The sequence below is a fragment of the Amblyomma americanum genome, chromosome 2 (genome assembly GCF_052857255.1).
Source record: "Amblyomma americanum isolate KBUSLIRL-KWMA chromosome 2, ASM5285725v1, whole genome shotgun sequence".
NCBI classification, from domain to species: Eukaryota; Metazoa; Arthropoda; class Arachnida; order Ixodida; family Ixodidae; genus Amblyomma; species Amblyomma americanum.
In genome coordinates this window covers 5,675,775-5,700,644 of record NC_135498.1, presented here as the reverse complement: position 1 = coordinate 5,700,644, position 24,870 = coordinate 5,675,775, and the positions used below count along the sequence as shown (strand labels likewise).

At 46.4% G+C, this 24,870-nt stretch overlaps 2 protein-coding genes across 2 annotated transcripts; both read left to right on the top strand.

The window, feature by feature from the left end:
• The first annotated feature begins 7,596 nt into the window (after positions 1-7,596).
• Positions 7,597-13,225, top strand: LOC144120475 (uncharacterized). Its single transcript, XM_077652900.1, has 7 exons — positions 7,597-7,867; positions 8,545-8,587; positions 9,705-9,824; positions 11,104-11,220; positions 11,652-11,732; positions 11,981-12,058; positions 13,008-13,225. The coding sequence occupies exons 1-7, from the start codon at positions 7,660-7,662 to the stop codon at positions 13,213-13,215; spliced, it is 855 nt and encodes a 284-aa protein (XP_077509026.1). The 5' UTR covers positions 7,597-7,659; the 3' UTR covers positions 13,216-13,225.
• Positions 13,226-14,489: 1,264 nt separating this feature from the next.
• On the top strand, positions 14,490-19,200 carry LOC144120476 (uncharacterized). The gene is made up of 3 exons (XM_077652901.1): positions 14,490-14,636; positions 16,371-16,508; positions 18,192-19,200. The coding sequence occupies exons 1-3, from the start codon at positions 14,508-14,510 to the stop codon at positions 18,315-18,317; spliced, it is 393 nt and encodes a 130-aa protein (XP_077509027.1). The 5' UTR covers positions 14,490-14,507; the 3' UTR covers positions 18,318-19,200.
• The last annotated feature ends 5,670 nt before the right edge of the window (positions 19,201-24,870 follow it).

The window sequence follows — 24,870 nt, the reverse complement described above, 5'->3', positions numbered from 1 at the left end:
ATTTTCCCGCCTTTAATGACGTCACACTGTTTCGACCAATCGCGATGTTTTATAACGCCGCTACGTTTTGGGCGAAGTCTGGTTTTCGTGTCTATGAGCCACCCAATGCTTTCGCATTAATATGTCACGTTACACGTTTAGCCAACTTCAGTCGATGAGCTCCGTTTTCCGTCGCAGGATCACACGGTGGAGTGCTCGCACGAACCGGCCCAGAGGCACGTTGCGACAGGGCGATCACTAGAAGCAGTAGCCAGACCGAGCATGGACCTCTCTCAGCGCAGCCGACGGTCGCTGCCAGAGCCAGGATCCAGGCGGGCCACAATCACCTCACGCGACTCCCTACGCCCAGGTGTGACGGCGAGCCCCGGTCGGGCACTTCCTTCGAGTAGACCTGCGCAGGACAGTTGAGCCACGACCCTGGTGACACTCTGGAGGTTACCCGTCATTAAGGACCTGCGATATAAGATTCCCGGTGATGTTACACTAGAGCTGCACTGATCGCAGACGAGGGTTAAAAACTGAGTCGTAAAAAGACAGCAGCACGAAAAGCCGGAAAACGGACGAAGGCGAGGAGACAAAGACGAGCGCTGAACTTCCAGCAGCTTTTTATGATGAACGTTTCACAAATTTATATGCTCTTCGATCTAACGTTATCACCTACGCATGCACAAATAGGCCAGCTCTTTGTCTGAGAGGGCAATGGATAAGCGTGCAGATGCAGCCCCCCCGAAGGGTAGAATTGCGTTTTGATTCCACGATTCTCGTGTAACACGTTGTTTGCTTTTCTTTATTACAGTAGCGCTCTCCAGATCGGGAGAACAATCTTTGCAAGCAAAATAGTAAATTACGAGAGCCGCCATATCATTTGTCTTCACGCTCATTTCTTACGTTCTCCCGTTTTAGCGACGTAGATCCTTCCAAAACTTCAGTGAATTCAATAAAGACTGCGCCTTCTGCGCATTCAGCAAACGGCCGCCTGTACTTCTTGCCGCACTCTCGTTGCTTTATTGTCTCAGGGTCAGTCATTCTGCAAAACTGCTGATTCTGACACAAAAGCTGCCGGGAGCTGGAAAACTGTCACATTCTGCGAAGCTTTGAATTTGAAAGCGAAAAGGTGCTGCCTGTGTTTGAAATGGTCGTGAGCTTTCTTGACGTAAAGCAGTAACTCCCTGTCAATGGCCAAACTAGATTTTTGGACAAGGGGGTTGGCGTCTGCTGGTGGTGTGAACCGCGCACCAACAAACCAATTCTGCCTTTCAACTGTCCCCATTCAAGGCTCATTAAACGAGCTATTGCCCCGTCGTGCTCAAAGAAAGCGCTCGGTAACTTTTGCCTGCGCCTTATCTCAGAACCGTTCTACCACCAAGTTGAAAGATAGCTGAGTGGCGGTTACCGGCAACACCTTCCCATGTCATTCGCAGAGGGTCTTCCCAGAATGACGCCCACAAAGGGGAGGACGATTGACGTCCGCACACAGCATTGGCAGAAGGTGGCAGTGATCGATACCTTGCGTGCAAAGGTTGCCATATAATCTGATAAAGGTGGCCTAGCTTCATGGCGTGAAAGAGATGTTCTATGCACCCATCAGCCGCCAAAGCTTTGCAGGACGCCTAACCAGGAGGCAACTCAGCAACGAGACTGCGCAAGGACAGGCTGCGGCTGCAAGCCTTTGCTTGACCAAACTAAAATCTTGTTCCGACACCCTAATTAGCTAACCAGAGAGATTTCAGAGGCCTATCACATCCGTAAGAATCAGCACACGTGTGTTGCCGACCCTATGGTGGTTTTGCATGAAAGAGAGTTTTGTTACCTTGATGCACCTGTACGAGCACTTTTCCTGTCACGCCTGCGCGATGGCTTTTGTTTTGTTTGTGATTGTTCTTCCTTTTGTGTGTTTCTCGAATAAACGCGCAGTTGCGAGTAAGCGCTTGTGTTGTTTGGTCTCCCTTGTCTGTTGTCCTAAGTGCGCTTTATATAATTTTTGAAAATGAAAAACCAACTAGCTCAGATGTCAATTCTGCTTAAATTTCCTTCAGTTGCCGAAAGATGTACAGGAAGGAGCAATATGAAAATGGACTCGAGAGCGCGTGGGCGCCACACTTCGCGAAGCGCTGTCTCTGACAGCCGGCGAGGATCGGCGGCAAAGGTGTGTGCCCAGTAATCATGGCAGGCTGCTCTTTCTGCGCAAGTGCTTGGTGCCGCCTATTCTCATCGACTGCTGGCGGCAGAGCTTCGCGAAGCGCGGAGGCCACGCGCTCCCGTGTTTCCTTTCATATTGCTTCTAGCCGTACTTTAATCAATCTGGGAGATGAGTGAATGATAGGTTAAAAGAGCACGCTGAGAACGCAAAAAATGAGCGTGAAGGCAAAGATCGCAATTGTTTTCTTGCAAGCCACTGACTTGCAAGGATTGTTCTTCCGATCTCGAGAGGATGGTGCTCCGTCATAAGTCTGGTCTCTGTCATAAGGTGGTCTATTTGCGCATGCGTAGGTGATAACCTGGGCTCAGACAGCGTATAAACTTTGGAAACGGGCACAGTGCAAGTTGTTGGGAATTCAACGCTCGTTCTTCTCTCCACATCTATGCCCGTTGACCTGTTTTTTCGCACTGCTGTCATTTTTCAGAAAAATGCGTGCCAACAAACCCAATGTACCGCATTCGGTTGTAGTTCCTGCTCTACTATTTCGCGTGCCGCCGGTCATCCTCATGACATGGAGAAGCGAGATTTGTCAACAAAAAATGTCCGCATTTATTTGTAACACCAGAAAGAAAGCTTCTCGAGGGTTCGAGTCCTCGTACAACACATGTTTTTGGCGGCCATCGCACAAGCTCATAGTGCGCACTAAATGGGATGCTCTGTTCACCAAGCACTCGTCGGCTGGCGTGCTGTATGCTGGCGCAGCGCTCCCGTCGTACTCGATGCTCGAGAGCTCGCGGAAGTCCTCCCTCGAAGCTGCGCCCAAAAGTCTCATGGTGTCGGAACCGCACGCTGGTCACAACGCATGTCCGCCTGTGATCGCCCCGCTGGCACAACTTTCGCCTGGCTTGAGTTCAGACGCAGGCCCCGTCGCACCGACTTCCGCAGGTGCGTAAGACGCAGAGTATTTGTCTAAGATGCAAGCAGTCCCTTATAAAAATGGTCAATAAACTGTCTATAGACTTCTTACAGGCCCTATTGCCTCCCTATAGATATTTCCTTTAACCTTGTCATAGTTTATACACTTTTTCTTTTTCGTTTAGGGGGTTTAACGTCCCAAAGCGGCTCAGGCTATGAGAGACGCCGTAGTGAAGAGCTCCGGAAATTTCGACCACCTGGGGTTCTTTAACGCGCACTGACATTGCTCAGTACACGGCCCTCTAGAATTTCGCCTTCATCTAAATTCGACCACCGCGGCCGGGATCGAACTCGCGTCTTTCGGGTCAGTAGCCGAGCGCCATAACCATGCACTGAGCCAGTGCGGCGGCTAATAGTCTATAAACTGTCTATAGACAAAATCTACTAAAATTGTATGGCCATAAATATATGGATCGTCTGTAGACTGTTTATTGGGTTTGTATTGCCTATAGGCTAGTCTTTAAGATTTGTCTATAGAAAGTCTATAGACTTTATAGACAAAAGTCTATGGACAGTATATAGACTGCCTAAACATATTTTTGTAAGGGTGTTTAGGCGCGGGAACGCTTGATAGGACGAAGCGTGTCTGGGTTCTGGAGATGCTTTGTTACCATGAGCAAGCCGTTTTCAGCATCAAGCCAAACAGCCAGCCGCTGTAAACAGCTTGCGCATAGTACCCAGGTAAGCATTGGGCACAACTACGGTCGCTGGGTGCTGGAGCTCATTATGTGAACAAAATATGGTTGGGTGCGCTGGTATAAGTTACCGTTCAGCATCTGGCGCGTTGCTCGAGGTGAGGCCAAAAGAAGAGGACACGACAAGCAGCCGTCGTGCCCCCTTCACCCTCCTCTCATACGTCGCGCCGAATTCAAGATTCGAAGGACGAACTATTTTCTAAGCGCTCCTCGGCGCGTGCTGCTGCTGCAGTTGTTGACAGGAAGAAAGAAAAGGAAGGTGCGCGGGCCTGCCTACTGGCTCAAGCCGAGCCACGCTCGCTGCCGCGTGCTCAAAGTAGGAGAGGTAAAGGATAGGAGAGGAAAGATAGAAAGAATAGAAGCCGCGCGCTAATATGTCCATAGGCCCCGGGCCGATCCCGGAGGCAGTGCAATACCTGGCCGACCCGTGCCAGAGGGCGTCTAGCACTCCTCCATATTCCAAAAATAAGTTTAATATCTTGGGTCCAAGGACCCGCAGCAGATATTAAATAAGGTATCAGGTATCACCTGATCAGGTGCGCCGTTGGCTTACGCAGTGGTTTCTGCGCCGTCTGCGGACGAGCCAACTCGGAAATCCTCACTCTCATCTTCAGCCAAGGTCACCACGGCGCCGGAGCCTTCGTCGGACGCTGTTCCTGTCACAGTTCTGCCAAAGATCGTCACGGCGGTAGAACCATCATCTGGCGCCGGTAGCGGCACTGTTTTTGTCGCCTCAACGTCTGCAGGTGCGTGGGCTGACGAAGAATATGAAAAGCATTCTGCCTTCCGAGTACAGAATCACTTAAAATACTGCCTGTCTTGATTTCGAGCCTATTGAGCCGCTTGCTGCTGTAAGTGGCTTGCGTGGCGCTTTAGGTATAATTGTTGTTTCCGGTGCGCTTAAAGTAATTATAAACTGCAACCTTAAGCTAATTTATATTGACGATTGTCTTTAAATGATATTTGCCCACATGTTACTAAACTCATAGTTACTTCATGCATTTTCCCACAATACGAGTAAGGACATTTTTACGACAAACAAGCTAACTGGCTGAGCCTTGTGAATTGTTTGCAAGAAACAAAAACACTGGGTGTATTATGGAACAAGATATTGTACTGGCCGATAAAACGCTCATAGGCCAAATAGAAAACTAGACACACGTCTCTAGTCGGAGCGGTTTCTGGAGTGGCATTTTTATCGATGCAATAGGAGGTACAGCAAAGCACCGGAGCAACTAAGAAATAAACTACCAGTTTTGTCGTGCCAGGCAGCCGCTCCAATTGTGGAGTGCTTCCATAAATCGTCACGCCTGAAGTCATAGCTGAGCCGCTGTTATGCGGAAGAAAAATTCACCTATCTAAATGCGCCTTCGATCCTGGGCTGTAGAAACAGGCCTCCGCAACATAAAAACGGCGAGATGATCGCGGGAGGCCCACCACATTTACCAGGGTACAGGTCAAGCGCTGAGGTTCCCGGAACCCTTCACATGCATACTGCGTACCCGGCGAGATGTTCAATTTCTCAAGCGCCCGCAGGCTCGTTCGCATGCCACTGACGGGCACGCGACGCTGGTGCTCGAGTAACTCGTCGTCTCTCGCAGCTCCGTCTGAGACAGAGTCAAGGTTGAAACCCCCAACCGGCGCGGGCCTGGACACGTGTCCTGTTGCATCAACGCCTCCTGCGGGTAAGACGGGCACGTGACATTTTGGCAATAGAGACATAATTCCGCGCGCTGGAAAGTACTTTGTTGGCAAATGCAAGCGCACCTTCTGGGGTTTTAGCGCTTGCCTGGTCGTCGTGCTCCTATTAGTTCTCTTTAAATTTTAGGAGAACACGTAAATTATTTTAAAAATTCTTTCATACAACTTCCTGCTCCGAAGGGTGGACAAACGGCACAACTTTTACTTGCCTGCTTTGCCCGGAACGTAAATTTTCCGTGAATTTTGGACGCCACAGCCATTCCACCGGTTTCGTTGTCTTGACCGCGTATACATATGAAGGAAGCCAACAGTAACTGAAGCCAGTAAAGCATGGGAAGATGCGTTTCTCTTAATTTTGACGCGATAGCGTTAAGATCCCCGTTCTGCAGAAAATTCGGCGTCGTCTACTTCGGCGGCGTTGTGAGCGGAAAAGCAGGTGGACCCCCTGGCATCTAGGTGACGTGAGCATGTGACGTCATCACAACCTGTCCGCCGGAGAGTGAGCAAACTGCCCACCGCGGCAGGTGGCAGCTAAATGAATGATTGGTCGCGAGTGGTTGCTCGGGAAGAGCAATATGTGCCTCACAAGTCCCACCACTGGCTGAGTCTGAAGCAGCCACCTGCCGCAGCAGTGGCACGTCGCTTAACCGCTGCACCAATGCGCCAAGAGCACGAGACAGGACTCTCCGCTCTCTATATGAATGCAATGTAGAGAATGACCAGTTCTGCGTATATGGCCCTGTAGGCAGAACCTAAGCGACCGAGAAGGAGTGCTTATGCGGGAGGGATCTTTAATGCTATCGCACTGTACTCTTAAGGATAGGGTAAACGTTATGTGGTGGTAAAAAACAGAACAGTATCCGTGTCTGCGAAGTGATCGCAAAGAGGAACCCCGGCAGCTGAAGGGACCAATTAACGCTATCGCCTCATATCATTAAGGCGGAGCCAAGTTTTTCTCTTTTTTTGTAGTGTTTATCGATGGGCATTGAGTAGCGTAATTAATTTTACCTGCAATATAATTGATTGCAAAGCAGAAGAATGATGCGAAGAATGAATCCACGAGGGTGACACAGCGTTGATGGGATCCGAAGTAGCTCCCACACCTCCCCTTCCCCTCGAAAAAAGCACTCCTCTATGCTTTTCTAGATTCGGTGACTGTTGGGTTCCTTTAAATGAACGCGTAACGAGCCTCTCATTCCTCCTGACCCTTGCCCGCTCTATGACAGCAGTATATAGGAAAACTTCACCTCTTAGGTACTAGGGAAAACGTAGGAAGTTTAGATGGGCGAGGATAGAGGTAGATTCGGGGGGCTGCGGGGGTACCTTCAGATCCTTTTGTTTCCGACTCTGCCAATCTTTGAGGCTGAAAAGACGATTGGCTGCCGCAGGTGTTCTATTCGGTAGGTCCTGATGAAGTGCTGTTGTAGTTTAACTCGATACGTGTTTGCTTGCTACCGACAGTGCATGTGGGTTTTTAAAGTCGGCACTGCTGGAAGGTTTCCAAAACCACCCTCGGTGTGCCCCAAGTCGCGAATTTTGTTACCCTTCACTTCCTGTCGCAAGTGTGGCGATGCATGGCTGCAAGGCCAAGTTATCGACTGCATTTGAGCAAAAAAATTTCCTTGTTTGTGTTGTAATTTTCATGCCTGTTTGTATCGCCTCCTGTGGCTTCATCCAGTTTGGGCTGCCACATCCAACATCAAATGATAATAGTTCGTTTGTACACGCTCCCAGTTGGCGCCATTTGAACAGAGGACATGTGAAGGGATGCTGTCAAGTTCCCAGAGGCACTAGCGGTAACCCCCCCCCCATACACACACACACACACACACACACACACACACACACACACACACACACACACACACACACACACACACACACACACACACACACACACACACACACACACACACACACACACACACACACACACACACACACACACACACACACACACACACACACACACACACACACACACACACACACACACACACACACACACACACACACACACACACACACACACACACACACACACACACACACATAATTGATGCTTGTTAAACGGCTTCGTGAATGATAATCGCAAATAAACGGCGTCCTGGCGCAGCAGAAGCAGCAGACCAGCCAAGGCAGCAAGAAATGAAGCATGCTGTGCCGAAGCCGAATTCTACGCCTGGACCTAAGTCGTCCTTACGCGTCTCGCATAAGAGAGCCGAAAAAGCCTCAGCAGCGCTCCTGTCCGGTCCTCCGCTGCCCAAGTCGCCGCCAAACGTGGTGTTCCAGCCTTTCGGCCTCATCCCGCCCACGAAGGGAGCCGTGGTCTCGGAGATCGACTCGCGCCTTATCGGTGTGTAGGGGCCTTTTTCAGAGCTCGCTTTCGAACGCACTGCTTGTAGAAAGCATGAACGCTATTAAATACGCTTCAGTATAATGCAAAATTAGGTGTCGAGGACGGAGCATAGTTGTTTGTGCATGAAGCTTGTTACGTGCTAAACTTTACGGGACGAACAAAAAAAGAAAGGAAAGACAAATGTCTGTGTTCGTCCCGGAGAGTGTAGTTCTTAACAAGCTTGATGCAAAATTAGAGGAGTTCTCCAAGGTGGAATAGATTGCAATCAAAGGAACAATTCCATCTACCCAATCTCAGTCAAACTACAACAATGGAAAGCTGCACAGCTTCCTCAAAGTTTTCGCTGTGTAAAAACAATTCGCTTTGGTCTTATGCTCTTGTGTACTCTCTGAACAGACGACGGAGACTAAAGCCGGGCTTTTACTGTTGCTAGAGACAAAGCGACGGGCCCTGAAATCGCTCCTGTCGGCTTCCGACTGATAACCTCGCCACGTTGACAGCCAGAAAATGCGGCTGATAGAGAAATGTTTAGAATGCTTCAATCATTAATAGTATAAAATCTAGAATCAAAATATTCAAGGTGTGAATCATTTTTGGGATGTAAAACATGAAACTAAGTTAGAAACTACGGCTACCGTACGGCTTACAATTGTCTTTCTTTCCTTACTTTGCAGAGAGCAATTTTGGCAAACAGCTGCCTCACTTCCCGGCGAAAATGTGAGCGCCATCATTTATTCAGCATGTCGCTTTTGAACCACTTAACACGCGCTCAAGCCAGTTCCCAAATAGGCACAGCAGTGACTTGAAATACTATCTGTCATCGTATGAAGGCAGGCCAAGTTCAACTTATTTAGTCTGAAATGAAGGAAACTTTATGCGGCTTTTTCGCCTCACTCCGATCTAAATACTTGACAACACCAATGTCATACCCCGAGCACAGTGCTTCGGAGTGCGGTGACCTTACTTCCATGCAGCCCACCGCAGTGGCTCAGTGGGTAGGGCACTCGGTTGCTGAGCTCGACGGCCGCGTTTCGATGGAGGCGAAATACAACTCGTTCTCTCGTAATGTCCGATGTTAGTGCATGTTAAAGAACCTTGGATGGTCGAAATTTATTTGAAGCTCTTCACTATGGCGTCTCATAGCCCATGTGTCGCTCTGTCATTAGACCCAATATATTATACCATATCATATATTGCGCGCAACCCCGCTAAATTTCATTGCACTGTTGAAATACGTGCTGCTGCCTGAGGCTGATCTTGTTCGAGCTCAAGTGCTCTCTCAATCAAATCACTCCAACACCATGCCACTAGACTTACTCACTCGTTCCACAAATGCAACGGTAGTGTATCGTCCCTGAAATAAATTTTCTGCTTAAACCAGCTCTCACTGCGCCGCTGCATTTCCCACCACTGTGAGTCAACGCTCTTTCTGTGCAAGTATTTAAATGTCTTAGCTGCGCGCCTTCCATCGTCCCCAATTTCCTTAGGCGTTCTTCACATAATATTTCACTCTGGGTTTCTCGTGCTTCGAACGATGCCCTGCCCACGTCTCCTTGTACTCCTTCATTAGTGGTTTTGCCGTGGGAACCTACTGCTTATCTTCCAACGGCTCTCTGATTTATTTCTTGTCTCGACTGAACTCGTGCTAGCTCAGCCACTGCGCCAAACTCCAGAAGAATGCAACGACGCTGCCCAGCATCGTACGAGAAGTGCAGTGAATGAAATAGTGGCCCCGTCTGGTTACGAGGTGATTCGAAACATGAAACGGTCTTTGTGCACGCCTTTAGTTTCTTCTTCTGACTGGGCCTGCGCTTCTCTTCTGGCGCGGTCGCAGTGCGTACACTGCACTGCACAGGGCTCTGATGGTTGGCACAGCCTACACCTGTATCCTGGCGAGCGAATGCAGCTACATCACGGGCCGAACCAAGCGCATCGTCGACCAGGAGTTCAAAAGGTACGCGTTCGCATGCGCCACCTTATATATAATCTCAGCGACGCCGCTTCGTTTTGCTAAATTCTGTAGCACTTTTTCCGGTATATATACTCGAGACTGTTCTTAAAACACGTTTTCCAGGATTCGCTGAATCGCCTTCTCTCATATGGCGCACACCAAAGCAATTTGGAGCTATAGCGCATGCTCGACGCTGGTTTAACGGCACCTTATGCTTCTTTGCTATGCAATAAGTAAAAAATATGTTGTTATTTGCTGATGGAAATGCAGAGCCCGCCACGCCTTGTCACAAGACGTATTTTTACAGTCCACGAATCTGACAAAACTCTTGGCGATCCGGAATGCTGGAAGTCTGGTCATGTGTAGCGATATGCCTTATCATTTGGCGCAGGAAATTTCTTTTTCAACTCACTGTAATCCAGGCATATTAAAGGCCAGATGAACCCTTTTTGAGAACTCCGTGGTACTGAAGTGAATTCTAATCTCTGCACGCTGTAGGTAAAGCGCGCCAAGTTTTCTGCGCTAGCATTTAGAATGATGACATAACCGCCGGCTAAAGCTTAGGCTTCTCCTCACAGCGTCAGATAAGTGCGGAGATTCCATTCCAAAAACTTTTTATTTCCATCGATGATGACGTCACGGATGTGAGATTTTTAAATCTGCGCTGCCTTCGTCCACGCCCTGCCTTGCGTTGTCGGGTGCCGCCAAACAAAGCTCCCTGGGCTTTGCCTTCGGAGGTGTTGGTTTTCTTTCTTCAAGACAAGTTTGCCTGCGTTGGAAATGTACCACCACCTTAGATGACGCCATCTTACTCTCCGCAACAAGCGCTGTGCGCTGATAAGCCTGAAAGCCATTTTAATCGCTGATTACGTCCCCATTTCTGATGCTAGCGCAAAAGACTGCATGCTTTACTTTCAAGTTTCATACATTCCACTCTTTCAAGCCTGATGAACTATGAAGCCTCTCCAGCTCACCTCTGATAATGTAGTTCTGGAGCGCGACATTGACCTTTTCGTTTAGGGAATGCACATCTCACATATGTCAACTAAAGAGATCATGCAGCAAGTTACGTAATATTTCCCTGCTATCTAGCGTACAAACTTTCAATGAAATATCTGCGACAACTCCAAAGTTACGCTGTGGCTTGCGACATCACTATTAAGTCCACCCGTTTATTAGCGTCAAAAACATCTATTAAACGATTTGATGTACGGTCTTGAGGCTAGGTCTTTTGTTCGGTTTAGGTGAACTGCAGGGACATACATTGTGTTGCATTTTTCAGCCGACAGAGGGAGAGCCCCATGACGAGCACGGTGTTTCTACTCTTCATGTTCCCTATGTCTGTGCTCACCGCTGTCATCTTCTGGGTCTACATTTACCGCTTCTACCTGCAGCAAGTGTAAGCAATGTGTGTTGATGCTCTGCCTTGTTAGGAATAGCATGGAGGCATAAAGTTTGTTAGTGCGCACGTCGAATTCTACAGATGGCAACATAACGACACTCCTACATCTCCTGGTATCAAAAAGGTCCCTCTTGGTGGAAAGCTGTCTACCTAACGGCTTTCAAAGAGTCCGCAAAGCTTCCGCTTACAGATCTTTCAGGTTGTTAAATCATTTTTCTGTCTAGTACCAGACCCTCGCTGTGCCTTTTGAGATAGTGGCACCAAGTGTTTAACCGACACGTCGTAACAGTAAAAGCAGTGTGTTCTCTCAAGCACGCGCTCGCGACAAAAAACTAGGCTTCATATTTTCTATCACTTCGCGTAAAGGTGCCAGGGCGACGAAAGGGCGTGCATTTCAACTTCCCACTGCTTGGCTTCTCCTTCCTTAGTGACAAGCAAATGGATCGAGATTACAACCTGGCCCTGAAGGAGATCTTCCTGAAGGAGCGTGAACAGCTTGGTGATGTCACGTAAGAATTTCATGCTGTACATCACGAATCGCACAAGGTCACTCTTAAATGGTCGAAATCCACCCTTCACTACGACGTCCCTCACAGGCCACGTGCAGCTTGAGGACGTTAAGCTTCATATACCGTACCGCACTTTTCTTATAAACCTGCGGCTAAGAGAATAAACATTTCTTAATTTATTCGTACTTCCTAAGCTTGTGCATACGCTCCGCGCTTCTTTGTGTTTAATTATGCTTTTTTCATCGCAGGAAATCGGAAATGATTGCAGTAATGATTTTCGCGGCATTCCTGCTGTCATTCGGATTAAACGCAACTGGTAAATTCAGGTAAGCGTGCTATATACTATCGTATGATTACATTCAGCGGTAAGAGTGGCGCCGCAGGTGAGAGAATTCTCCTCTAAGGAAAAGGGTGGTTATGGTCGTAGGCACACACTGTTCGTGAATTGTTGCCGCAATAAAATCCATACTCTAATTAAAAAAATGTCTTGTCGTCCTTTTTTTTAGTTTAAGTATAAATTTACATTAAAGAGACTAATACCAACTTCATCTGATTTATTGAAGAAGGTCCGAAAGTTTCACGTCCATTTCCTTCGTCAACGCTTATTGATGCGTCGTAAAACAACAACTTTTGTTCGAAAAGGTACTTCGTTTCAGCCAGCCACGTGAGTGTCATAAGTGTCGATGACTCAGGGACTCAAGGACCTGTTCATGGTTTCGTGCTAATATGTATGTAGGGAGGTGGAAGGGGGGGGGGGGTGCAACAAGAAGTGTTAGCCATGATGGTTATGGCTAACTGTCGACAATCGCCCCACCTGAGCGTCGCCTGTAATAAGGCAGATCGTCGGAACCGACGTACAGAGGCCATGCGAGTCGGACAGAACTCGAGCATCAGCCCGTGATCTGTGTTGCCCACAGTCCCTCCTCCCTCACCCATTAGGCCTAACCAGCCGCCCTCAAGTAACGAAGCTGAGCATCAGCACTCATTCAAGAGGTAAGCGTCGCGAATAAGGCCCAGGATGAGCTGAGAGACCTCCCTCCTCGTGGACAATACCCCTGATGACCAAGTATTTCCGCAGCGACATCAACCTCTGTGCACCACTATTTCAGAGGAAATGTTTAAAGCAGTTTACCCTCGGTTCTAGTTACACGAGCGTCATCGAAATTTATGCAATGTGCGCGCTGTTCAGAGTACACCGCTGTGACGTTGCGGTTGCTTGGCGAACCTGGTACGGTGTCCTTCAGAATGATTTTTCTTCCTTCCCACAAACTGCAGCATCGAATTGACATTGACGACATACATGCTGGTGCTGCTGGTGATTGGAGTGCCTAGGGAGATGGGCAACCCTTTCCTGACCGACCATAGCCTCACATGGCCGCTCATGATGAGCTGCGTACCTTGGGACATGATCTTCATGCGCGCCGGAGGGACGGAGCTCACGCACCTGTCTCGGGCAAGTGGCAGTCACTCATATATACTATAAGCCTCACTGTTCTTTGTCCGCTCTCTGCGGCCACAAAAAGTGCTATCATTCATAGAACTTATTGTGCGCAAGGCAGTTAACGCTAAGCCTAAAAACAATAGTCACTGCGCGAACATTGCTCTGCGAGATTTCCTGCATGAAACTAAATCTCGGTTAGTTCATGTTCAATACTGTCAGACAAAAATTTTCAATATTCGAAAATTGAAATGTGCTGTTATAAAAATACTGAAGGTAATGGTCCATTCAGCTGATGTGTATAGCAAAATATTTCTTTGAAAGTTATTCCATCACTCGCATCGAGCATAAAGACTGCCACAAAAAATCAATGGGGAACGCTTTTGACGATAGCAGAAAGGTTGATAGCAAAAAATACAAGCCTGTCAACGGCAGGTCTGCAGATATATTGAATTTTTATAGTGAAATCTTGAAATATATGAAAAAATTGCGTTCATAAACTCTTTCGCTTTAAGAAAAGCTTTTGTCCAGAATTGTTAGGTATGTAGCTGGGTTTTGCCAATTGCGTCGACTAAGACGCAATACGAAATACCATGAGCAAACTCAGAACATTCGCTTAACTCCACCTTCTTACTAAAGGAAAAGAAGCCGCGTTGTTCTTAGGCCGATTTATTGGTGGATCAACGACTGACGCAATTAACGTTTCTTTTCTACCGGGTTTCCTTGTTTCCTTTTAACGTTGACGATCGTAATAAGAGGGTATTCACTCATTAGCAACCAAGCAAGCACAGCCCTGTGCGGTTGCAAAGGACTACTACGCAGTTTTCGCAGAAACTTCCGTCTTGAAGAAAAATTTGTCCTGGTCCGGGGTTCGAACCCGGGACCTGCGCATTTCAGGGCATCGCTCTACCAACTGTGCTAATCAGATTAGAACGGTTAGCAGATGGTTGGACGAGAGGAAATTTATCAAAAACTCGAGGTGGAAACGTTGTTGGTCTAGTGAGTAATTAATGAGCAATTACTCCTTTATTACATATCTATTCCACTTCGGGGAATTCCTCAAAACATTATTTTGAGTAACACCGTTCTCACTTCTGCTTATTGAACAATTCACTCTTGCCCTGCCATCTGCTAGCCGTACAGCTTAGCTCAGCTGGCCGAGCGACTGCCCTGAACATGCGGTGGTCCCGGGTTTGATCCCCGGACCAGGGCGATTTTTTTTTACGTGCGAAGTTTCCGTTCATAGCATTGAACTAACGTTGACATTTGGCACGAGGTTTTTTATATGTGTTCTGCAGATATCCGGTGTGTCATCGTGGATCTTCGACAAGGTCCTGATGGGAAACCTGCGCTCGATGTCGCCCTTCTGGTGTCAGCTCGTCCTTCTGGCTACAACCGCAGTACTTGCTGAAGTGGACACGTCCTTTGGCTTCGGAGATCGCGTCGTTCCTGACATGCTGAGCCTGGTAAGACGGGACAAGTTCTTCTGCCACGAGAAGACAGTCAGTGGCTGCCTCTTGACTCTCTTGGACTTGCAAGGGGTCCATGTAGAGGCCAATGTATATATAAAAGCGATATCCGTAAGGTGAGGGAGGTGAATATAGACGAGGTGAAGGCGGGAAGATGAACAGTTGGCATAGATTTGTCTTTACTTTTCGTCTTTGTTGGAACTATTTTAGGCGCCGCCACTCAAATTGTGGGTTGGTTCGTCCGCTCTGGAGCACGCCAAGTTACCAAGAAGCACTTATTTATTTACCTTCATAAGACACGCGTTGTGCTAAACATTTTCGATACCTTAACAATGTCGCGCTGCTTCGAACCGGCGCTGCCTGCTCTTCTGGATTTACTTCCCCTTTGAATTCTTTGAAGTCCAGGAGCACAACCATTGCACTTGCCGGTTTCGCGGCCGAGTAGCTATGGCGATTCTGGGTCTTTGATGCTGTACACAGTGGCGAGAATGAGCATCATGTGCTCCGTTTTAGAGGATGAGTGCTTATCATGCCCGTCCTCTCTCTCCCCCCGTCTCCCTCACGTCTTATCACTAGCCCCTCTGAACTCAGGCAATGAATGGACGCAATACCCTTGTCATAGAACCCTTTGAAATGGTTGTCGAGTCGAGGGCTTTCGAGAATATCGAATTAAAGGAGCTGTATTCATGATACTTGGTTAAGTGATCGCCAACGAGTGGTCCGATAACCTCCCACCAAATACTAGTGGCGCCACCTACGTTTAATATCCTCGTCATACCCGAGGAAATTTTCGGCTTGTCATCGTTAATCCAAGCGAATTTCTCTCTTGTGCCATGGATGAACACAGAACACTTTGCGGTGGTGGTTCCAACAGTTATCCCTTTGTTAATTTTCTCCATGCTCTCGTCTGCGTATTTCTGGGCTCACACAGATGTGTAACATCTTTTGACATTTACATAGTTTAATACATGCACGACATAATGTGTATATAAATTAAAATGACAAATAATCAGCTTTTGAGGAAACTTTGGAGGTATTTTGCCACTCTTCAGAGCGCCACTATTGTTAAACAGTTCTTGAATAGCTTACTTTGTGGGAAGACAGTGAATATGCTGCATGCCTGACTTCCATTGGCAATCAGGCTGCAGATGTGGCATGTTTTCTAAAAACCGCGTATACGACAAGCGTGCAGTATAAAGCACGCGAGGTTTATGGGGCATATACACTCGCTAGGCCGAATCCACACCGCGTGGAAGCTTCCCCTCTGGAGCCAGTATATTAAATCGGCAACGAACGCAAAAAGTCTAAGTTTAACCTCAAAACCGTAAAAACTTTTGTTGGCATTGAAAAGTATTGAAATGGTTTATTGTTTTGGCAAGAATAGTTGCTAATGTTTCATAGTAATGATTTGTCAGTTATACTATTCTGTTGTTTTTCAGCACGTAGTTCCGAGGACATCGCGTTCTCGAGGGATGCCTTCAAGATTTTGAGTTCATCTCCGCGAGATATTCACTCGGTTATCGATCGTTGAAGCGATCCGTGAAGCAGCGCTCAGTTGGCCGTTGAATAGACAGAGACCTCTGAAATGCCCATAAGACGCGGCCATAAAGTTTAGAACATATGTAGGGGCCTACGGAGACACAAAAGCCGGACAGAATTGAAGGGGGTATGTGCGACTCCACTTTTGGCTGGCACGCGGCCTTAATCGCTTGCTTACCCGTTCCCACGCAGGCGGATGAACTGCGGCAGCACGAGCTGTACCTGGCGCTCCCCGTGGTTGTCCAGGCCCAGTACGTGCTGCTCATCCCGTACACGCGGCTCTCGCTCATCTTCATCCACCAGTACACCGACGTGGAGTACACCGAGCTGGTTAGTTGTCCGCAGCAAAATACCGCTTTCTCTGTCCTCTCCTCTTTCTCTTGGCTAATCAGCGATTATGGGAACGCTGCAAGACGGGATATGCTGGTCTTCGTGGCCACTGCATTTAATATGGTGCAGACACGTACTAGTTCATCATGGTTATTATGGCGTAAGACTTTCTTGGCTCATGACTGGCGTGGAGGGAAGTTGCAGACGAAAGTTTGTAGATGGAAGTTGTCCACACGAACTGTCAATCAGAACCTGTGTGGTAGATAAAATAAAATGTAAAACTTGAATAAGCAACGGTTGATAAGCAACGTATATCTAATGAAAATTTAAAAATGAAAATACAAAAATAAAATATAATAGAAAACAAAATAAAAATTACAGACATTAAAATAAAAACAAAAACTAAAAAGTTCGAAATGGGAGTAGAAAGACAGGAGAGGGAAAGACTTTCGCATTTTCGTTCTTAAGCAGAGAAGTGCAATCCTGCAATTTTTTGGAACACGTATCGCTTTATCAGCTCGCTGACATTTTATTTATGTGATGCTGTTGCACGCTAAAAAGAAATATCATTTTAATGAGGTCAAGCAAGCCGGTTCACTTAAAGCCTACAAGCACGAGGGGACATACCTGCCCCATCTGGTAGAAATTAGCAGCTGAATCGGTGGGGAGCCACCGCAGCGATAATTTGTCTCCCGCGCACCCGCGTCCCGGCTAATTTTGTACGGGGCTTTACAGCATCAAGAATGAACAAACGTTTTCATTTTATCATTAATTTGTTTGCTACGGGAGTAGGAGCATATATCAACTCTCTAATACTCAGGCTGAAAACATTGACTTCACAAAAATTAACTGTGCCCGAATATACTGTTTTTTGAAATGCCATTCTCGCCCGCCTTCGTCAACACATCCGCAAGGTTTCAAACGTGCTTTTTTAAATAGTCGAAATCTGCGATCCATTTGAACCTGCTTATGAAAGGTCTAGATTCGAAATTACCGGAACTCTGCTTCCACGGGCAAATAAAGCTGTCCACTTCATTTTAACGTTAACCAACTAAAATCAAATTTATGTGCAAGCCCTTTACCTAAAAAAAAATCAAGCTTTCAAACATACTCAGGCAGATATACCGGGATTCAAGCGTCTGCTCTGTACTTCCAAAGGATTAGGTGCCATTCCAACGACTGTGAAGGCTCTGGGAGGGGAGATGGCGCGGCAGGGAAAGACGAAGACGAAGGAAAGTACTACGTACACAAGCGCTCCTGTGTGTCTGCCTTCTTCCCTTCGTCTACGTCTTTCCCTGCCGTGCCACCACTCCCAGAGCACGTCGCAACAACTTGCCCAAACCTTTACGCTGCTCAGACTGTAAAGGTTTTTTTTTTCAAATGTCAGGTGTACAGTTCCTCGACACTCATGTTGACCTTTACAACTGGTCTATTGATGCACAATCTGGATGCAGCAGCAGCAATGCAACAGATCTGCACGCGCACCACGGGCACCCTCTGTGGCAAAAAAAAAAATCCTAGCTTCTGCCGCGCATTTAAGTAGCATCTTCTGTTATTACGCACACGTACCTCTATTGCACACGTACCTCTATTTGTTCAGACGCAGTACACGCGCGTGATAACTCGGAAGTGACGCTAACACAACGTTCGCCTTCCCTTTCCTCCATTTTCTTGCCCTCGCAGCTCTGGCTGTCCATATTCGTCAAGGTGGTCTCTAGTGTCAGCCTTATTTTCTTCAGCAATGTCATCAACCTGGGCCTCCCGGCATGGACCAACCTGACGACTATCGCCAATGCGACCTCGCCATGAGACGCACACTTCCCTCAAGTCTTCAACGTTGTTCATCGTTTCCTTCCGTTTTTTCTTGGTCAGAGCAATCTGACCGCGCAATTTACCCTTCTCTACAGTTACTATTTCATCGTGCGTCGTTAAAGCAAACGTCAATTTTATCTTTAGGCGATAAGCCACCCGAAGCACCAGAGACTGCCTTCAAGTGACTGCTCCCCGGCTTCGCGCTAACAGAACTAAATCACATAACAGGAGTTGTTTCTTTAAGCGCTAACATTTTAGCACCGACCACTGGGTTGGACATTTTTGACAGTTTCCTCAGGCGCATCCATTTATCAGAAGTGCTTTAGTGTTGAAGCTGCAGCGCTGGTGGGGATTTTTTGTCGCATTGCATACTCAGCGTGAAATCATGAAACGTGATGGAATATGCAAAACGAAATGCAGAAAATGTTGCTTTCTGCCAGAATGCCCTTCAAGCGGCGGATATGGAGCACAACTCCACTCTGCGGCGCATCTTTCGGACAGAGCAAGAATCTCCGCAGCTATCCTTAATATGCGCACCCCTTGACTGCACAACCCTGCGATTTCTTCTCTGTTTCTGTTCGCTTTTTTTACAGGCCTTATTACCATGAACTAAATAAAAGAGGCAGTCGAGTATGAAAGTGAATATCCATTTCACTCGCTATGCACCATGTGTGGAACGCACGACTGGAGTGACCAAACTTTCCGCGCCTAGCCTATAGCAAAGAAACATTGCATGCACACCGTAGTTTAGGTCTCCAGATTGATTCTGTCAAAGTTTTAATGATTTGAACGAAAACATCTTCGACGGAAGTCCGTCTGGTTGGGTTCTTGAGATAGTTGAGAGAAAACTGACGCCAACCAATATTTTTAACTGTGCCCAACGTTTCGGGACCAAGTCGGTCCCTTCTTCGGTGCCAGCAGCAGCAGCGGGTTGCTGCCTTCGCTCTCCCTTTGTAGCACGTGGCGCAGTCCACTAACGTACGCGGAGGGAAGCTTGGCCGAGCAGCCAAACCTGTTCAAGAGGCGACATGTCGAGTCATCGCACATCCAACTCACAAAGGAGGCGATGAACAGGACTCCAGGAATGCTCCCCTCCGCGTACGTTAATGGACTGCGCCACGTGCTAACAAAGGGAGAGCGAAGGCAGCAACCCGCTGCTGCTGCTCGAACACTTTAATCACCCCTAAATAAGGAACAGAGTTGGTCCCGAAACGTTGGGTAAAGTTAAAAATATTGGTTGGCGTCAGTTTTCTCTCAACTAACGTTTTAATGGGTCCCAACATCTAATCACAGGTGCGTTTTATCATTTCATCACTATCAAAATGCGGCCGGCACGGCTGGAAACAAGCCGAATTAGTACTGAGCAACAGATCCGCAAAGCGATCGCGGCAGCTAACGTGAGTTGCAAAAATCGGGTGCATAGTTTAGGCTGATTTGTGGTTACCGAGAAGCTATACAACGAAGTGCACAGCAAGAGCGCTGCTTTGAATGCGGCCACCAAGCCTAAATCATGACATATATCTTTCCTTGCGTGAGCGGTGTTTATTGTCATCATGTTCACACTATGGCACTCCGTGCTGTCGATGGAGTATGATCCGCCACAACGACTCGACGGCTTTGCTGTTCGGCTGCTGATCTCAAAGCTGTGGGATAAAATACCGGACTGCGGCGCATTTGGATGACAGCGAAATTCAAAACAACTTTGTGCTGTGCGATGTGGACGCATAATAAAGAATCCCGAGTAGTCGAGTTTAACCTGGAGTCCCTCAGCACGGGCTCTCTCGTAGCCTAAGTGCAGCAGCACTGGGACGTCGAACCCCGCGTATATATGCTTCCTTCACCACGATTAGCTGAAACTGACTTTTACGCCACAGCAGGCGCCGTCTAGACAGCAATGTTAAGGCATTACGCTTTAGAAAACGGGAACCTGCGCCGTATGAGAACTATGATGGAAGTAGCTGCAATTTTGCCTTTAACTCCATGCGCCGCATTTAGTGCGCCTGGATCCCAGGCTGCAATAACCACGCTCCTCATCTGGATGATCCTTGAAGGTCATCGTCGGAGGAACACCCAGCGGCCTCAGCAACGAACGTTAACGGGAGGAGTAAATAGCAAGAATCGAGTGATCAAATGACCACAGATTCGGTAGAAAACATCAAGAAGTTTATTGAAGCCCTACAGTTACTTCGTCTAACCCATCTGATGCAAGCAAGGGCAGCATTGTGCTCACACTGCTGATGAAGGAAAACTTTTGCCTCAAGAGTCATCGACTCGCACAGTAATTCAATGTCCACGAGAACTGCGCTCAACTCCCGTTGCGCACCGTGCACTCACGCAAGAAGTATGCACGCTCAGGCAGCGTTGACGAGATTGAGCTTCAACTCGACCCAGCGTTCTATAAGGCGTTGCTGTTAGATGCAAAACTTGTGTGCATGTTGAACTCTCCTCATCGACGGCAATGTCGCCACACAAGCGTCCGATGAGACAAGCCGGAATGACTAACTGGCTGCATATAGCTCTGCATATTCTTCGCGATTCCGAAGACTGTTCTCATGAAATTAGTTACAGCCATAACAGCTACTTTTTCTCTGAATGCAGACATACACTTTTAGCAAGCAGCCATGACGGTCGTGAAGTGCATATGATCTCCGAGATTGTAACCGTGTCGGTATTTCGTGGATGAGATTTAGAGTGGCCCTCGACACTGGAAGCAATGCGCTGAGTTTTATTGGTGCACTCGCTTATGCAGGCAGGAACGAAGAAAAGTGAAGGAGGCTTGTACGGGGTGAAAAAGAAATGATGCAATCTATACCGGTGCACACCTTACCGCCGCGCAATCGCACCAGAAGGTGGCAAAGTTGAAATTCATTTACTTTCTTTACAAGAAAGACAGTGGCTAGGGCAAAAAGCTGCGCGAACAGCAGCTTGATGAGGCCCTATAGTTCCTAAAGATGGCAGTTATCTACGGGCGTCAGTTACACTAGAGTGGGTTGTATATAAGACAAGAAAGTAAATAAATAATAAAATCTCTGGCACCTAACATGGCCAAAATTGGATATGACGCGAACGTACACACGTCACGCAAGAGAACTTTACTTACAAAAAAAAAAGAGAAACCACGCGTGCGTATGTAATACTGGTTTGAACTTAACAATGAACAACGTACACAACAGGAACAAAGTAGCAAGCTATAATAAACAAACAATAAAACATCATACGAGAGCATGTTGGCGTCATTGAGGAATTTTGTGCCCAGGGAGTTACGGGGAAAACAGGCATAGGGAATGTTCACAAAACGGGCAGTGTGTTGAATTCAGCATCAAATTAAATCCTTCATTCATGAGGCCTTTCTGCTCTAATTTGTTTAGTAACGATGGTAATGTGTACCTGAGCGATGGTAATGTGTACTTGAGCGGTACGTAGAGTAGGCACATACCATGTTTCGGGTAAGCGCGTGCTAGAAAAGTTTATATTTTTGACCAAATCAGAGAGCTGGAATAAACAGTTGTTAGAACTCTTAAAGGCAACTTGGTATGAAATCAAAAGGCGAAATGTGTGAAGGCTGGTTGCTCGAACAATGCGAAGTCGTGTAAATATGACGTCTGTATCGCTAAAATAAGGTACGCCAGCAATTACTCTCATGGCCTTTTTTTGTAAGGTAAGAAGCATATTAAGGTTTTGCGCTGTGGTGGTGCCGCAAACAAGGTGACAATAAAGAATATGCGATTAAACTAAAGCATTACATATCATAAGCTTCACTTGTTGAGGAAATATCGAGCGAAATTTACAAAGTATTCCCATTTACGTTGAATACAGTTGAAATGGTCATTACAAGACAGCCCGTCAGTAAAGATTACGCCCGGTATTAACTATCTCAGTTACTTCATTAGATATATGAATATTTAAAGCGTGCGAAAAGGGCGTAGTTCTTGCAAAGAAAAGCATACATTTAGTTTTGGTTGTGTTTATTTTAAGTCTGTTAATAATAGTCCGCCTGTGAAGCTGTGACAACAAACGATTGGCTGCTACTCGACATTCAGTTACGCAGTACTGAATAGCGTTCACAAATAAAAGAAACAACAAGGGGTCTAATACACTACCTTGAGGTACTCCTATATAAACTGGTTTTAGACAGGAAGATCAGTTGCTATTGTCCCAAAAAGTTCGCGGCTCGCTAAATATGTCTTTATCAAATGGAGGGGAACACCACGTATTCCATAACACTAACTTTTGCAAAAGAATGACGCTATATACTAAATCGAGAGTCCTAGAAAAAATCGGCATATACAGCCAGTGACAAAAGTTTCTTTTCAATATTATTAATTATTTTGGGACAGCAGTGCTGTCTCTGTCGATCTTTTCTTTCGAAACCCATGTTGGCACTCTGTCAGCAGGTCAGAACGTTCTACGTGTAGATAGGAAGGCAATTTAGAGTGAAGAATTTTCTACAAAGACTTTGAAAACTTAACTAACATCGATATAGGTCTATAGTTACAAAACGCGTTCTTGTATCCGCCTTTAAATATCACCAAAACTTTGGAAACTGCATAAGGATAGGAAAGACGCCGGTGGCTAATGAGAGGTTAAAAAATGAACGCAAGTGGCGCAGACAAGCATTCAGTAACAAAATTTATTGTTTTAATGTTCACACCATCAACGTCTTCTCCAATACTGTTTATCACCTTCGAAAATGTTGATATTATTTTGGTTTCAATTGTTGGTGTTAAGAAAAACAAGTTATGCTTTTGGACCTATAGATAATAGGATCTTGCGTACTGATTGTAGCAATCGTGTTTGCAAAATTTGTTAAGTAATCATTGAACGTATTGGCTACTGACATAGCATAGAGCCATTTATCTCCGGGCGCAATTGCTTTTAGTTCATCTTTCTCTACATAAGGACGCAAAATTTTGTTTATATTCTTCCATAGCGTATTCGGATTAGTGTTCAGAGCGTACTCGAAGAGGTTATTATAGTACTGGTGCTTAGATTTTTTGAGGGAAGCTTTCAGTTCATTTCTGTATGTCTTAAAATGCTTAACTCGGCGATGTCCTTGGATTTGAAGAATTTGTTGTATAAATTGTGTTTAATATTAATCCTTTTCAGTAACTCATTAGAAAGACATGGTTATCTTGCCTTCCTGTTTGTCCTGATGAATTCATACAGAAAGTAATCGTTGTAAACACGACAGAAGATCTCAAGAAAAACCCCATTGGCGGCATCAGGTGAACCGCTTTCGTAGACCTCCAGCCAATATCTCCCAGTGGACTCTTTAAGTGGCATAAGGTGTTGCAACCTAATCGCACGCCAACGAAATGTTTTGTGCTGACATGCATAAGATGCAAAGACTTTTCTGGTAAGAATAAATATGACCAAGTGGTCACTGATGACACATGTGATCGCTCCTGACAGAGCTCGAGTAAGCAATTCGATATGAAGTAGCCTACAAATATATAACTCGTGCCCGTTATCCTCGTGGGGTCATTTACGACGTATTCAAAACCATTCAATTCAGTTAAAGAGAGGAGTTCTTTACGGATATTTGAGGCATGTAATAAACCTATCTTGAAGTCGCTTCCCAGAAAAGCATACACTTGTATCATTGGCATAGCTGAAAACTTCCTCTATTGCAGAAAGAAATACCGCATCATTTATAGACGGAGGGTGATATAGGACATAAAATATGTAGGGTTCGTACTGTACACAGAGAATTTCGAAGAACTCATTTAGTTCAGTTAATTTTGAAATGACACATCAGCATGCAAACACCTCCTCTTCCTCTTTTTACGTCTATTCGAATATAAAAATGCGTATAACACGGCAAAACAAAGGCATCTGTATCATGAGTGTACCATGTCTCAGTGAACATTACCACTTCAAACGCAAACATTAAAGTGTCCGAGAGTGTTTCAACATCATCTATTTTCGACTGCATTGAACGGACATTCAAATGAAAGAAATGTAAAGGCTTTTCTGTTACGTATGGTGCATCTGAATTCATCTGGGCTTAAATACATGTTAGGTGTGATACAAGCAGGAAATCATTTACCTTGTCAACACAAGTTTAGGTGCTCAACGAAGCTAGGTCACCATCTTTGATTCCTATAGCTGATTCACCGCACTTTCTTCTGACCAGGACCTTCCCATTCACATGCCATACAAAGTCATACCCTAACTCTATAGCCCAGGACTTTGCTGCGGTCAACAGAGCCCTTGCACGTTTAGTCATCTGTTCAAAAATATATGAGTCTTCACCTCTTTGTCATTTTTCGGGGTGTTCAGTCGTGACGTGATAGTGTCAATCTGGTCTGAAAGCAGCTCGACGGATTTTTCCATGTCTATTTTATCATTCAGTGGCAGGATTGAAGTTAGCTTTTGGCTCATTTCAGAAATAACAGCTTTCAGTTCAGCAACACATTTCTGTGCAGCTGCCGTTTAGATTTTGAGCCTCACGACCTACAGGTTTCGCACTTTCACGATTTGTTACTAGACTCATGCTTTCTGGTAAGCATGGGCTCAGCCATACCGGAACACTCGACGACATGAAAGA